This window comes from Embiotoca jacksoni, unplaced genomic scaffold, assembly GCF_022577435.1.
Source record: "Embiotoca jacksoni isolate LCO1_2020_lvr unplaced genomic scaffold, fEmbJac1.0.p SCAF_33, whole genome shotgun sequence".
Classification (NCBI taxonomy): Eukaryota; Metazoa; Chordata; class Actinopteri; family Embiotocidae; genus Embiotoca; species Embiotoca jacksoni.
Window position 1 is genome coordinate 1,341,246 of NW_027185385.1, and position 16,632 is coordinate 1,357,877.

The 16,632-nt window shown below is 42.5% G+C and overlaps 1 protein-coding gene across 16 annotated transcripts in view; it reads left to right on the forward strand.

Moving 5' to 3' along the window:
- dlg2 (discs, large homolog 2 (Drosophila)) overlaps positions 1 to 16,632 on the forward strand; it is a 287,216-nt gene that overhangs the window by 169,974 nt on the left and 100,610 nt on the right. For 2 of the 16 annotated variants that reach the window (XM_069165103.1, XM_069165108.1), the window contains exon 1: positions 11,954 to 12,051. The exons of the other annotated variants lie outside the window; for them this stretch is intronic. In XM_069165103.1, coding sequence (XP_069021204.1) covers positions 11,968 to 12,051 — 84 coding nt within the window. In that variant the 5' untranslated portion in view covers positions 11,954 to 11,967. Of the gene's footprint in view, positions 1 to 11,953; positions 12,052 to 16,632 lie in introns of those variants that run through there. 16 annotated transcript variants of the gene reach the window in all.

The window sequence follows — 16,632 nt, forward strand, 5'->3', positions numbered from 1 at the left end:
TGTTTTTAAGTTTTTAAGACTGAACAACCCAAAATGGATCACTTTAGGAGTTTTGTTCTGGTTGAATGTTTCATTGCCAACAATTCAGTGATTCATCGTTGTAGCATCTGATTCATTCCTGTACGAACCTATTAGTTTTTCACAGAATGATAAAACAATAAAGAAACACCTGAAAGTTTTTTGTGGAAAAATTGCACGAATTAAAAAAAATTGCAAGCTACTGCAAATATTGCGGAGATTGCTTGAATTTGCATTAATTATCACGGTTTCAATTTCCTGGAGGGACTGAAACGTGGAGGTAGACCACATTAGCAGGCATCAGCCATGACCCAGAGTCCTGTCTACGATCTCTACATAACAGACAGTGATGATCAGCACAGTGAGCTCTGCACAATGTATTAAGTATCCAAAAATATAAATTTATATGATATATAAAATGTAAAAATGTTTATCTGCTCTTTGAAAAAACTGAATTGATTCCATTGATTTTCTTCAGACATGTTAGTGAGAATGGTTGTAATGAGAACTGCTGTATAATCACTCAGTACTGTCGAGTCTAATAAGCCGGTGTGTCTGTCTGGTGCTTTGATGTGTGTTGGTCTGTGACACATCATCCAGCATGTGAAGGTCAGTGACCCAGATTTAAGTCGGACTTACACGAGTGTTAAACAGACCATTTTCTATCAATTAGAGATGCAGAGTACAACATATCAGATATTTTGGATTGAAGCGCTTCATAAATGTTTTATTGACATGATGCACATGATCAGACGCTGCTGTTTGAATGGTGGATTGTTGGTGTGATATCAGAATGAGATATCAGGTTGAACAGTCTTCCTGTGTAATCATCCCTATGGTGATTTAATTTAAATGTGTACGTTCTTGGATAAAATGAGAACCACAATATCACCTAAAACTTAGATCATCTTCTACGTAACTTGATCCACAAAGAGGACAGTGAAAGGCAGGATGAAGGCAAATAACTGATTTATTTTAACAAAAGCATAATAGAACAGCTGAGATCGAGTGCTAACCACAGACTGTTTCTAAAAGAGTTCGTAGCTTCAGGTCTGTAAAATGGTTCTGATCCAGAAGTGTCTTCAGCTGCAATACCAGCGAGTGCCACTAGAGGTCGGCTCCAAAAAGCCTCCGGCTCCATAGACTCCCATTCAACTTCTCTCATCAAATCCAAAGTGAATAAAATGTGTCCATCAGTTATCTCGGTGTTGTTAGCTAAAGTCACTCCTTCTTATTAGTTTTCTGGAGGTCCATCTGAAAATAATCCCTAATTCATTAGAAAAGAAGATTCAAGAAGACCTGTTTTTGGGGGCGTGTCTGTTTGATTGACATGCCTGCGGTGCAGTCAGGTTACAGCTATCGGTGGGCGGGACGTAGTATCGTCAGGTTTCCGATCAGATTGGTCAGATCCACCGCTGGCTCCTCCCCCAGCTCGTCCAAATATGGTCACTTCCTGCTCCAAACTGCTCCGAACTAACAAGATGGTGACGGACAGAATCTGAACTGGAGGATTCATAACGTTCACAAACCAACGATGACATCACTGATGGTTGATGACATCACTGATGGTTGATGATATCACTGATGGTTGATGACCTCACTGATGGTTGATGACATCACTGATGGATGATGGTTGGTAATTTTTCTTAAGTGAAGGTGTGTAAATAATAATAATGATTATTTCATTTTGTCATTAATCAGTGTGTTTTGTCCTCTGTACACTGCTATTTGTGTTGCACTTAATGCCATCTGTCTGTATGATATCTAAGAGTGGAGTCTTACTGTAGATTATGAGTTACACAGTTGCACTAAAGAAAAGCAGAAATACGGCACTCTTTTAGTGATAATATTTCAGAACATTCACAGCTGTACATCCTGTTTTCACATCAGAATAAAACACACTATTAACTGTTAACAATGTGTCAAAGTAAAACATTATACAACAAGAAGTTTGAAACATCCTTAAATCATCATGACATCACTCCCTGCTCATCACTAGAAATATCACTCCACCTCCTCAAAGGAATATAGAATTATAATTTAATTATAGTATGTAATACAATGTAGTTTTTACTTGTTATATTAAATGTGACCTATTTGGTGAAGTCGGGTCTCTTTTGGTCCTTTTTGGTCGCTCTGAGCACCCGTACCGTAACACCACGGATAGTCACGCACTTACAATCCTAGAGGAGGCTAGCTGGACCGGTTTGGTTTGAACACATGACACGGAGCTAAAATGTTAAAAACACATGAGAACATGGATATCTTTGTTCATCAGATATCTTTGTTCATCACATATCTTTGTTCAACAGATATCTTTGTTCTTCAGATATCTTTGTTCATCAGATATCTTTGTTCTTCAGATATCTTTGTTCGTCAGATATCTTTGTCCATCAGATATCTTTGTTCATCAGATATCTTTGTTCTTCAGATATCTTTGTTCATCAGATATCTTTGTTCTTCAGATATCTTTGTTCATCAGATATCTTTGTTCATCAGATATCTTTGTTCATCAGATATCTTTGTTCTTCAAATATCTTTGTTCTTCAGATATCTTTGTTCGTCAGATATCTAACAAGTCTACTGATGTGACTGATTGTTTTCCAGTTGTTAGTCCATGTGTTGCCATGGAAACAGATCACACCAACAAAAAGTTTTACATTTTGAGAATGAATTGTTCCACAATATGAAAACGTTTAGATTACATGTTTTATTTAGTTGGTAACTTGTTGTATAATTGCAGTATTACACTGGAGTTATTCACCGTCGTGTCAATAGTGGCGTTAAAGCACACACATCTATTATTATAAACATAGATGTTCTTCCTCCACGATGCTCCCCAGTGTTCAGTCCTTACAAACATCCAGCTCGCAGCTCTTTAAATGGAGAATAAGAAAATGCAAATGAACCAACTGACCTTCTTCACAAGGCCAAGGGTGGTCTGACGAGGCGGCCTCATCCCCGCTGAGCTCTCCACCACCACCGCTCTCTCTCACACACACACACACACACACACACACACACACACACACACACACACACACACACACACACACACACACACACACACACACACACACACACACACACACACACACACACACGTATGTACACACTTATACACACCAGGCAGAAAGTTGTGCGTCCCCCTGCACTCAGACAGAACTTCAGAGTGACCCTGGGGACACCGGACCCTTCGCTCCAGATGGCCGCGGCCTCCTTTGGCCCGGCCTGACAGCCTATCACAGTCCTCCACCGTTGGTGCGGATGCAGCCGCCCTGATTAACCAACCTTGACACGTTGGGATCTGAGCAGCAGACATAAAAATACAAGCCGATACAAGGCAGAATATAAAGAACATGCAGGTTTCTGTTTCTATCCTGTGATCCCAGCAGGTTCTGGGTTTTATGTGTGACAAGTGAAGGATTTCAGTGTCCCAACAGAACCAGTACAAACCATCCACCAGATTCAAGTAGCTATTCAACAACAAGAGCTCTGGCACCTCGTCGTGGTCTCTTTGTTTCTTTGTTCTGTGAAACGAGGGCTGTTTAAGCACTTTAACAACGTTCCCCAACATCATTTAAGTACTTTTATTTTGTATGTGAATTTGTCCAAATGTTTTGCGGTTTTTAAAATATGCAGAGAAGCAACGCAGAGATCAAATGTATGAATTAACATATATTTACACATTGCAGAAATCTGAGTCATCGTTTGATATCACTGGCCCATGTGATGAACTGTAAATTATGTCATAAACTTTACTTTTTTTTATATTTCTCTGTTCTGTAGCTCACTTTATTATTTGTTTTCTCCTCAGCCAAGCAGAAAGACAGATGTAGAACCTATTTAAAGAGTTTTACAGCACATATACAGCGTCATGTCTGATTAAGTGTTAATCAGAGAGTTCTCGGTTCGGCCGCTTCCTGTCCAGGTGCTCATGAAGTTAAAAAGTGAAAACCAGTTTCCATCCTGGTGACAACAGGCATCAAACTCTTCAAGAGGTGGCCAGTTTAAATCCACAAATGAAACGGAACATACGCTGTCCTATTGCACTTGACTTTCTGCCTTGACTGTGACATTTGAAGTCAAGTTCAACTCTAGGAACCACAAACAGGCCAAAGACGCTTTGCTGTGATAGTATGACATGTCATCTGTGAGATATGCTGAAGCTCCGTCGTTTAGGGCTTTGTAGGCTTTGGATTTTAAATTCTGTTATTGATTTTACGTAAAGACCATTAAAGCGAAGCTAAAATAGGAGAAATATAATTTGTCTTTCTAAATCCGGATTCACTGGAAGTCACTGGGACACCCTGATAATAAGGAATTACACTCCAACCTCGAGGTGACAGATGGACTCGTTTTTCAGCGTCACTCTGACACAGGATGGTCCTGATTTTAACGATACCCTGCAGGTGAATGAATTCCGTCCTAGAGACTTGCTTTATATATATATATATATATGCTTTATATATATATATATATATATATATATATATATATATATATATATATATATATATGTATGTATATGTATGTATATGTATATGTATGTATATGTACATATATATATGTAATTAATATATATTAATTAAAGGACAAATTTCATCCAGAGGAACTAAATGATTAGATAGTGAGTTTCAAATACCAAAACTTCAGTTCTGTCTGGATAAAGAAGTAGAAAATCAATGTGTTCAAGACATTCTTTAAGTTTGACTAACTGACTTGTTTCTTCTGGCTTCATAGATAAATAAAGCTGGGGGTCACCTGCATTGCAATAACAATAAAAACAGGGTTATTGTAAAAATTTTGCCGAAGAGGAGCATGTGCGACATGAAAAGTATCAGGCTGAGTACTGAACCCTGTGGAGCTCCATGGAAAATGTGTGTTTGCTTGGAAGAGAATATGTCTTACCTGGTGTTTCCAGACTGAATATACTGTATACACTGTGTGCACAATTATTAGGAAAGTTGTATTTTTGAGGATTCATTTCATTATTGAACAACAACAGTGCTCTCGGTCAATCCAAAATGTTAATAAAGCTCAAACCTGAATATTTAAGAAAGTAAAAGTGCGGTTTTGGCGTTCTTAGGAGAATATCAGTGTGCACAATTATTATGCAACTAGATAGATAGATAGATAGATAGATAGATAGATAGATAGATAGATAGATAGATAGATAGATAGATAGATAGATAGATAGATAGATAGATAGATAGGTTTTTTTTTTTTTTTTTTTTTTTTTTTTTTTTTTTTTTAAATATTCAAACAAACAAGAAAAACAGACAACAGTGTTATTTTTGTGTGATGGATTTTGCCAGAGGTGAGTTATTGTACAGTCTTATTGCAGTGGACAGGAATGATCTCCTGTATCAGGAACGATCTCCTGTATCTGGAACGATCTCCTGTATCAGGAATGATCTCCTGTATCAGGAACGATCTCCTGTATCAGGAACGATCTCCTGTATCTGGAACGATCTCCTGTATCAGGAACGATCTCCTGTATCTGGAATGATCTCCTGTATCAGGAACGATCTCCTGTATCTGGAACGATCTCCTGTATCAGGAATGATCTCCTGTATCTGGAATGATCTCCTGTATCAGGAACGATCTCCTGTATCAGGAATGATCTCCTGTATCAGGAACGATCTCCTGTATCAGGAACGATCTCCTGTATCTGGAACGATCTCCTGTATCAGGAACGATCTCCTGTATCAGGAACGATCTCCTGTATCTGGAACGATCTCCTGTATCTGGAATGATCTCCTGTATCAGGAATGATCTCCTGTATCAGGAATGATCTCCTGTATCAGGAACGATCTCCTGTATCTGTCCTTGTGACACCAGCTGGAGGAATCTTTTGGAGAATGTCCTCCTCTGTCCCTGCAGCAGGTGGAGAGGGTGGTCAGGATTATCTAATATGGATAACAGTTTGTTCAGCGTCCTCCTCTCCACCACCTTTTCCAGACTGTCCAGTTTGTAGCCAATAATGGAGCCAGCCTTCTTAACCAGTTTGTTAAGTCTGTTGGTGTCTCCTGCTCCAATGATGCCCCCCCCCCTCCACCTCTCCCCCCCAGCAGACTACTAGAAGTACAGTTCACTGGCCACAACAGATGGTAGAACATCTCCAACATCTGGCTGCACACATTGAAGGATCGAAGTTTCCTCAAGAAAAAGAGTCGACTCATCCCCTTCTTGTAGACAGCGTTGATGTTGGTCTTCCAGTTCAGTCTGTTGTCATGGAGACACCAGGTACTTGTACTCCTCCACCATGTCCACCTCCTCTCCCAGAACTCTCAGCGGTTGTGGAGCCGTCGTCTTCCTCCTGAAGTCGACCACCATCTCTCTGGTCTTGGCCACGTTCAGGAGGAGGTGATTTCTACCAGCCCACTCCACAAAGTCCTCCACTACTGCCCTGTACTCCTCCTCCCGTCCATCCCTTATACACCGTCCACTGACTCCTCCTCCCGTCCATCCCTTATACACCGTCCACTGACTCCTCCTCCCGTCCATCCCTTATACATCCTACCACTGCAGAGTCATCAGAGAACTTCTGCAGATGTCTTGACTCTGAGTTGTTCTGGAAGTCAGTGGTGTAGAAGGTGAACAGGAAGGAGACAGAACAGTTCCCTGAGGAGCTCCAGTACCACTGACCACCGTATCAGACAGCACACTGCCCAGATGGACAAACTGTGGTCTGCCTGTCAGGTAGTCATTGATCCAGGAGACGGTGGACGTGTCCACCCCCCTCCAACCCCCCACCACCCGCAGCTTCTCACTCAGCAGCAGTGGTTGGATGGTGTTAAATGCACTGGAGAAATCAAAGAAGGTGATTCTCACAGAGTCACCGGTTCCATCCAGGTGAGACTGAGCTCGTTGCAGCAGGTAGATGATGGCATCGTCCACTCCCACATGAGGCTGGTACACAAATTGTAGAGGGTCCAGAGAAGATTTCACCAGCGGCCTGAGGTGGGCCAAGACCAGCCTCTCCAGCACCTTCATCACATGAGATGTGAGGGCAACCGGTCGGTAGTCGTTGAGGCCGGATGGAGTCGTCTTCTTGGGGACAGGAACCAGGCAGGACGTCTTCCACAGCACCGGGACTTCCTCCTGCTTCAGACTCAGGTTGAAGAGGTGTTGTAGGACCTCAGCCAGCTGGACGGCGCAGGTCTTCAGGACCCCGGGGCTGATGCCGTCAGTTCCTGCAGCCTTGCGCTGGTGGAGTCTCTCCATCTGTCTCCTAACCTGGCCAGTCGTCACAGAGAGGGGTAGAGGGGTCATGGCGTAACTAAATGAAAAACGAAAGTTTTCCCATCTCACTTCATCTGTTAAAGTGAGAATAATAAACAAACAACTCAAAATTTACAAATGAGCATTTCTGACATTTCAAAAATAAACATCAGCCGCCCTTCTTTTCAATAACAGTAATAATCCTTCCATTCATGGATTCTGTCAGTTTCTTGATCTGTTGATCAAATGTTTGTTCAGCAGCAACCACAACCTCCCAGACTCTGTTCAGAGAGGTTCCTGTCCTCCTTCAGCAGAAACCTCCTGTTTAAGAAGGAACCACACATTCTCAGTAGGGTTTAGGTCCGGTGAGGAAGGAGGCCATGTCATTATTTTTTCATCTTGAAGGCCTTTACTGGCGAGCCACGCAGTGGAGTACTTCCATGCATGTGATGGAGCATCGTCCTGCATAAAGATCATGGTCTTCTTGAAAGATGTAGACTTTCTCCTGAACCACTGCTTGAAGAAAGTGTCTTCTAAAAACTGGCAGCAGGTTTGGGAGGTGATTTTGAGTCCATCTTCAACCCAAAAAGGTCCAACTAGCTCATCTTTAATAATACCAGCCCATACCAGTACCCCACCTCCACTTTGCTGGCGTCTGAGTGGAAGTGGAGCTCTGTGCCTGTTACTGATCCGGCCACGGGCCCATCCCCACCCAGCCACGGGCCCATCCGGCCACGGGCCCATCCGGCCACGGGCCCATCCGGCCACAGGCCCATCCCCACCCGGCCACGGGCCCATCCGGCCACCGGCCCATCCATCTGGTCCAAGAGTCACTCTCATCTCATCGGTCCATGAAATCTTTGAGGAATCTGTCTTCAGATATTTCTTGGCCCCGTCTTAACGTTTGTTCAGTGGTGTCGGGTTTCAGCCTTCCTTCCCTCGGCCAGGTCTCTGAACACTGAGCATCTTGTACTTCTGGGGGCTCCAGGTAGGTTTCAGTTCTAGAATATGACAGCTGGAGGATCACGGCTTCCTGGTAGCTTCACGTTTCATTCTTCTCAAATCTTTCGCAGTTAATTTGTGTCTTTTTTTCTCAACACGTTTCTTGCGACCTTGTTGACTATTTGCAACAAAACGTTTGATGGTTCTGTGATCACGCTCCAATATCTGAGCAATTTCAAGAGTGCTGCATCCCTCTGAAAGACTATTTACAATTTTTGACTTTTCAGAGTCCGTTAAATCTCTTTTTTGGCCCATTTTGCCTCCTGAGGAAAAGAAGCTGCCTAATAATTATGCACACCTTGATATAGGGTGTTGATCTCCTTAGGCCACACCCTCCCTCATTACACTAATACACATCACCTGATATGCTTAAATGCAATAGGCATTCAAGTTTATACAGCTGGAGTTGGAAAATATGCATAAAAATGATGATGTGGTCAAAATACTACCTTGCCTAATAATTGTGCATACAGTGTGTGTGTGTGTGTGTATATATATATATATGTGTGTGTGTGTGTGTGTGTGTGTGTGTGTGTGTCCACGCTCCACTGAGGATAGTTTCCAGTTCTTGCATCCTAATGTGCGCAGACGTTGGGTTTATTTTGAAACTGTTGGAGAAACATTTAGCCAATCAGCATCGAGCACCATGAATCATGTTTTGTGCTGAAAGGCCACTGTTGGAACAACTTCAATATCATCCCACTGAGCCGCCCCCAGCTGGTCTCTGATTGGTCTGCAAACCTTAATGTGAATACGGCTCCCAGACTACAGTCACAGACAGTTGGCCGGAGGTAGACTACCTTTTCACCGTCTAGAGTCTGGTCCTCACCTCCATGTGTTCAGTCTTCTGGCTGATTTATTCTCAGAAACCAAGACTCCTTTCAGCGCCTCAAAACTGAGGATTAAAAAGGCAACATGAGTAATCAATGAAGCAGAGGACATGAATTGAAATCACTAATGCTTCCTATAAAGAGCTCAGCTTTGCTGGGTAAATGTCAAATATAACAACAACCTCCACAGCAGGTTGTAAAGGTATCAGACATATTTTACATTCTAATGATTACCAGTGTCTCCTGATTGAAAAGCTGCCTTTAGATCAGCGTTTATATGTTCATGTACTGTATATGCTGACAGACTCAGTGTTAGCACAGGAGACATCATTGTAGATTTAAAAACATACTATTTGTTGTTTCCACTATATTTTCTCACAGCCACTTCCACTTTAATTTATCACAGACAACATAGAGTGCTCTATAATTGAATCTGTGCCTGGGTTTTGTAATATTATTGTCCTGGGAGCTGTTTCTCGTAGGTCCCACCCTGTTTTTGTGGGGAGAAACAATGATTTGGTTTTGTGTGTGCTGAGGAAATGCAGGGTTGCTAACTCCAACCATCTGACCGCCACTCAGATGAATACAGCCCAGATAAAAAAAGGTTGAATCATACGGTGAGATTTACACAGAAAGGATGTGTAAACTGTAAAATCCTCTGCAGTGAAGAAGGCAGTGTTACAGGACGTCATCCTCTCCACCCGCTGCCTCTTCGTTGTTCGGCTGTGTGGTGTCATCTTTCCTGGCAATTAGCCTGCAACACTCCTTCTCTTTAGTGATCGGAGGGCAAGCGTGTTATTAGAGGAGGTTGGCCCGGAGTACGTCGTCTCTGCAGCCGGAGGAACGCGCCTCTGTCTTCTCTTCTTTGTGGTTCTTTATACAGATTTAGATGCAACTACTGGATCAGAGAGATGGTGCAGAGGAAGAGAAAGCAGTGTTATTATGAGGTGTGATGTCAGCACCCTGCACATGAATTAAACACATCTTTAACTCCTGATGTCTGCAGCTGACAGATGACTGATTATCTGTCTTCAGTGATTTACTCAAAGACTGTCTGGTTGTGTGACGATATTCGTTACACATACGATTTAAAGTTTGACTTCACGTTGCTTTAGTGGCTGACTCTGTTCCTACATTGAGCTGTTGTGCAGTACGATGGGGAACACAGGAACTATGAGACTGCTGAAAGTTTGAGGACGTTGCAGAAGGCTCTTGGAGTACCGACATCTAAACTGCAGACCGTCTCCTCCTCCTGATATCCCGATATCTGTCACAGTGAAGGAACATAAAAACAGCAGCAGTTTCATGTTCAATAATGTGACGAAGTGAATATACATCAGAAATACTTACATATAGTTGCTGTGGGGGAGTATAAAGTTGGATATGGCCTGATGAAGTCTAGCTTTTAAGGGATGCTTTGTGACAAATCCAACACAAAACAATAAATCTTAACCTCGGAGTAAGATTTTCTCATTTCCTGGTTTTCAGGTTGTTGCAGTACTGAACTGTCCTCTGTTTTGACTATCGTTCTCAGCTTCAGGGTTATTCTGTGATCACGTCTGGTAACTCGGCTCTATCAGCGTTTGAACAGCCACCATGAAGGGTGGACCAATCAGAGAGCAGTGTCGGCAGGTCGTTGCCGCGGTGGCAGAGGGCCGGCCGGTTTCGGTGCATGCTGATTGGTTAGAATTAACCAAAGGTTTACGCCCAGTAGGAAGAAAGGACTGCAGACGGTTCTCTATGGAGGGTACCAGACCCGTATTCATGCAGTGGCTGTGGGTTCTGGTTCACACCAGGCTGGTGCAAAAGTACAATCGGTCCAAATGGAACAAACAAAAAAAAGGCAGAAAACCGGCACTTGCAGAACAATATGGAATAATTTTTATTGTGGTCAAACAAACGAATGCTGATGATGGTTTGTAGCTGAAACATGTTTGTTTGTTTGCCGAAGATGAAAATTATTAAATTTTTCTGTATTTTTGTGGCAACCGTGCAGCCATCCTGTTCTCCTGATCCGTGAGTCTTTTATACACTAAAGGGAGCAAAGACACGTCCTTGAGCAGAAAAGAGTATCTGGTGTGTTTGTTTACAGCCAAACTGTGGATGGACAATATTCATTACCTCACGTTCACATTGCCTTTAGAAGATAAGGCAGCGTTTGTGGTGAGAGGAAGACTGGCTTGTCTGACCGGACTTTTTACTCGCCGTGTTACATGTTAACAACAGCAGCACATCAAAACGTGTAGAAATGTAGTCAACAAATAAAACTGAGCTCCTGAGCTGCATCTGGTCCGATGTGGATTCATACGGATGATGTCACTGGTGTGTTTTCTGACAGTTGGTGAACGCTCTGAAGAAGGAGGCGTTCACAAATGCCAGATGCCTGAACGCGTGATGTGGAAGTAACTGATCAAAATGAAAGTACATTTAGATAAATGGGGTTTTATAGAAGAAAACCTTAGAAATTGTAAATTTCTCTGAAAGACATTTTTTTTTCACAAAAGAAGTGACAAGTTTTCGGTCCATTTTTGACCTTTGCTGTTTATGGATGACAGATGTTGTTTAGTTATTCTATAGTGAGAGCTGAGTAGCCTTTGGGAGCTGCTGACAACCTCTTAGCAGGTTTCAGTTGGTGCTGAAGATGCTGTGAGAGCCCCCCCCCCCCCCCCCCACCCTTGCTCTGTGGCTGACGGAGACCTGGCTCCGCTGTGCAGATGCTCTGTCTCCCTCCCGCAGCATCCTCTGCTCTTTTCTCTTTTCTCTCTCCGTTTTGCTGTGTGCGTGTCACTCGGCTGATAAGCAGTTCTCGGTCCAGATGGACAGCAGCTAAGAGCCGTCGGGGCTGTCGGAGTACGTTATTATTATTGAAATTATTATTTCACCTGCCGGTATGTTTGCCTCTATTTGGTATGCCAAGAAGCTCGGGAGACGACTTGTGCACAACAGCCGGACATCGAGACTGCTGAAAGAGAAGGTAGGTTTACCTCAGCGTGATTTACAAACTCCAACACGTCTTCGGTTATTTCCACAAAAGATGATTTATATTGTAAAGATATGAGATTTAGGTGGTGCAGCAGATAGAGCCACTTCAGCTCACCTGTTGATTGATAGTGTTGTTGACGTCTGTGTTAGTCATTTGAATTTGGGGGTGAATCTATTGACTTTGTGTCATTTCTGCCTCATCTGAGAGGGAGAGCATGTGGACAGAAGCCGACCTGTGTTGTGTTTTGACTCTGCTTGTGTTCAGAGGAACTCAGACGCTCCCTCCATCTCTGCTCTTTAAACCACAACAGAGTCTCGTAGCTCATTTGTTCTGTACCTCAGCGCAGGTTTGCTTCTTCTTCTTTTAAGTCATCAGACAAGTTTTGATGCTGTCACAAACAGTCTCCTCCGACCACAGATTTACCACGCTGACAGGACACAGAGCCGCTCTGTTGTCTGTTGTTTCCCTTTTTTCATAAAATAATCCTTAAAATCATCATTAAGAGAGTGAGATGTTTATAATAATGTGGCTAAATTAAAATGGAAACTCTTGACTAGAATTAGAATTAGCCCTGATCGGTAAAAGGTTTCCACACCTACTGGACCTGTTCTCCTCAGATTTGCTGTATTTGCTGATAAATCTGCTCTGAATATTCAGTTGTCATAAACCTTGTGTCAGTGATCCATCAATCATCTCTTATGTTCCACCATCAGGACAAGTGCTTTATTTAATTTACCGAGCACATTCAAGCTCCCCAGAGGAAGAAGCTCTTTCATTCAGACATGCTGTGCGTCCCTCTAGCGCCACCTTCTGGCAGAGAGCTCCTCTCTGTCTAACTAAGTGAAACATCACAGAGTAAAATCCTCTCCTGAAATTTTTTATCAGGTTTTGTCACCAGATTAATTGAACTTTGACCCCCAGATATACATTCATATGTGCTCCCTGCTGTTGCTACATCCGGTCCTACTAACCATGTACTCATCTGATGGTCCCTAAACTACAGTCTTCATCTACCAGAGTATATGCCTGTGCTCTAGTCTGTCTCTAGTTGTTGAACATCAGTGGAGAAAGTTTCTCAGTGACTTCAAGTTTTCTCCAAGCTGTTGCTTCTTAGTTAAACCAGTAAAAGCTGTGGTTTATTTTTTACCTGCACATCTAGAATTGTTTCTTAATTTTGTCTTTTGTCACACTTTGACAAACTCCTCCTTTCTCTGTCACCACAAGATACTGATAACTTCTGTAGACAGACTCAGCATCAATCCTGCTGATTGTAGTTTAACTACGTAGGCGATCTGTAAGCTACAGCTGAGACTGTTGATGCCATTTACACTTCATATGATGTATTAATACAATGTTTTAATATGTATATAATATGTTTATATTCATTTGAGAAACAACGTTCAGAACTCTTTCTCCTCTGTGGATGACAGTGTACGGTACATGTCTTGTTTGTGTTCAGGTTGTGTTCAGTTTGTGAACAGGTTGTGTTCAGCTTGTGTTCAATTTGTGTACAGGTTGTGTTCAGGTTGTGTACAGGTTGTGTTCAGCTTGTGTACAGGTTGTGTACAGGTTGTGTTCAGCTTGTGTACAGGTTGTGTACAGGTTGTGTTCAGCTTGTGTTCAGCTTGTGTTCAGTTTGTGTACAGGTTGTGTTCAGGTTGTGTACAGGTTGTGTTCAGCTTGTGTACAGGTTGTGTACAGGTTGTGTTCAGCTTGTGTTCAGCTTGTGTTCAGTTTGTGTACAGGTTGTGTGTAGGTTGTGTTCACTTTCTGTACAGGTTGTGTTCAGCTTGTGTTCAGTTTGTGTTCTGGTTGTGTTTAGGTTGTGTACATTTGCGCACAGGTTGTGTACTGGTTGTGTTCAGGTTGTGTACATTTGTGTTCAGGTTGTGTTCAGTTTGTGTACAGGTTGTGTTCAGGTTGTGTTCAGCTTGTGTTCAGTTTGTGTACAGGTTGTGTGCAGGTTGTGTTCATTTTCTGTGCAGGTTGTGTTCAGCTTGTGTTCAGTTTGTGTTCTGGTCGTGTTCAGCTTGTGTACATTTGTGCACAGGTTGTGTACTGGTTGTGTTCAGGTTGTGTTCAGTTTGTGTACATGTCGTGTTCAGGTTGTGTACAGGTTGTGTTCAATTTGTGCACAGGTTGTGTTCAGGTTGTGTGCATGTTGTGTACAGGTTGTGTTCAGGTTGTGTACATGTGTACATGTTGTGTATGTGTTGTGTACAGTGTTGTTTACATGATGTGTACATGTGTACAGGTTGTGTTCAGGTTGTGTTCAGTTTGTGTTCAGTTTGTGTTCAGTTTGTGTACATGTCGTGTTCAGGTTGTGTACAGGTTGTGTTCAGCTTGTGTTCAGTTTGTGTACAGGTTGTGTACAGGTTGTGTTCAGGTTGTGTTCAGCTTGTGTTCAGTTTGTGTACAGGTTGTGATCAGATTGTGTTCAAGTTGTGTTCAGTTTGTGTACAGATTGTGTTCACGTTGTGTACATGTCGTGTTCAGGTTGTGTACAGGTTGTGTGCAGGTTGTGTTCAGGTTGTGTGCAGGTTGTGTTCAGTTTGTGTACAGGTTGTGTACAGGTTGTATTCAGGTTGTGTTCAGCTTGTGTTCAGTTTGTGTACAGGTTGCGTTCAGATTGTGTTCAAGTTCTTTTCAGTTTGTGTACAGATTGTGTTCACTGTTGTGTACATGTCGTCTTCAGGTTGTGTACAGGTTGTGTACAGATTGTGTTCACTGTTGTGTACATGTCGTCTTCAGGTTGTGTACAGGTTGTGTTCAGCTTGTGTTCAGCTTGTGTTCAGTTTGTGTACAGGTTGTGTGCAGGTTGTGTTCATTTTCTGTACAGGTTGTGTTCAGGTTGTGTTCAGTTTGTCTACATGTCGTGTTCAGGTTGTGTACAGGTTGTGTTCAGCTTGTGTTCAGTTTGTGTACAGGTTGTGTTCAGGTTGTGTTCAGCCTGTGTTCAGCTTGTGTTCAATTTGTGTACAGGTTGTGTGCAGTTTGTGTTCAGGTTGTGTTCAGCTTGTGTTCAGTTTGTGTTCAGGTTGTGTACATTTGTGCACAGGTTGTGTACTGGTTGTGTACAGGTTGTGTGCAGGTTGTGTTCATTTTCTGTACAGGTTGTGTTCAGGTTGTGTTCATTTTCTGTACAGGTTGTGTTCAGGTTGTGTTCAGTTTGTGTTCTGGTTGTGTTCAGGTTGTGTTCAGGTTGTGTTCAGTTTGTGTACAGGTTGTGTTCAGCCTGTGTTCAGCTTGTGTTCAATTTGTGTACAGGTTGTGTGCAGGTTGTGTTCATTTTCTGTACAGGTTGTGTTCAGGTTGTGTTCAGTTTGTGTACATGTCGTGTTCAGGTTGTGTTCAGTTTGTGTACAGGTTGTGTTCAGCCTGTGTTCAGCTTGTGTTCAATTTGTGTACAGGTTGTGTGCAGTTTGTGTTCAGGTTGTGTTCAGCTTGTGTTCAGTTTGTGTACAGGTTGTGTTCAGCTTGTGTACAGGTTGTGTACAGGTTGTGTACAGGTTGTGTTCAGCTTGTGTACAGGTTTTGTACAGGTTGTGTTCAGCTTGTGTTCAGCTTGTGTACAGGTTGTGTTCAGCTTGTGTACAGGTTGTGTTCAGCTTGTGTTCAGCTTGTGTTCAGTTTGTGTAGAGGTTGCGTGTAGGTCGTGTTCACTTTCTGTACAGGTTGTGTTCAGCTTGTGTACAGGTTGTGTACAGGTTGTGTTCAGCTTGTGTTCAGCTTGTGTTCAGTTTGTGTACAGGTTGTGTGTAGGTTGTGTTCACTTTCTGTACAGGTTGTGTTCAGCTTGTGTTCAGTTTGTGTTCTGGTTGTGTTCAGGTTGTGTTCAGGTTGTGTACATTTGCGCACAGGTTGTGTACTGGTTGTGTACAGGCTGTGTTTAGGTTGTGTTCAGGTTGTGTTCAGTTTGTGTGCATGTTGTGTTCAGGTTGTGTTCAGCTTGTGTACATGTTGTGTTCAGGTTGTGTACAGGTTGTGTTCAGATTGTGTTCAGGTTGTGTTCAGCTTGTGTACAGGTTGTGTTCGGGTTGTGTTCAGTTTGTGTACATGTCGTGTTCAGGTTGTGTACAGGTTGTGTTCAGCTTGTGTTCAGTTTGTGTTCAGGTTGTTTTCAGCTTGTGTTCAGTTTGTGTTTTGGTTGTGTTCAGGTTGTGTACATTTGTGCACAGATTGTGTACTGGTTGTGTACAGGCTGTGTACATGTTGTGTACATGTGTACAGGTTGTGTTCAAGTTGTGTTCAGTTTGTGTGCAGGTTGTGTTCAGGTTGTGTTCAGTTTGTATACATGTTGTGTACAGGTTGTGTACATGTTGTGTACAGGTTATGTACATGTTGTGTACATGTTGTGTACATGTTGTGTTCAGGTTGTGTACATGTTGTGTACATGTTGTGTTCAGGTTGTGTACAGGTTGTGTACATCTTGTGTATAGGTTGTGTACACATGTTCAGGTTGTGTTCAGGTTGTGTACACGTGTTCAGGTTGTGTTCAGTTTGTGTTCATGTTGTTTACATGTGTACATTTTGTGTACATGTTGTGTACAGGTTGTGTACAGGTTATGTACA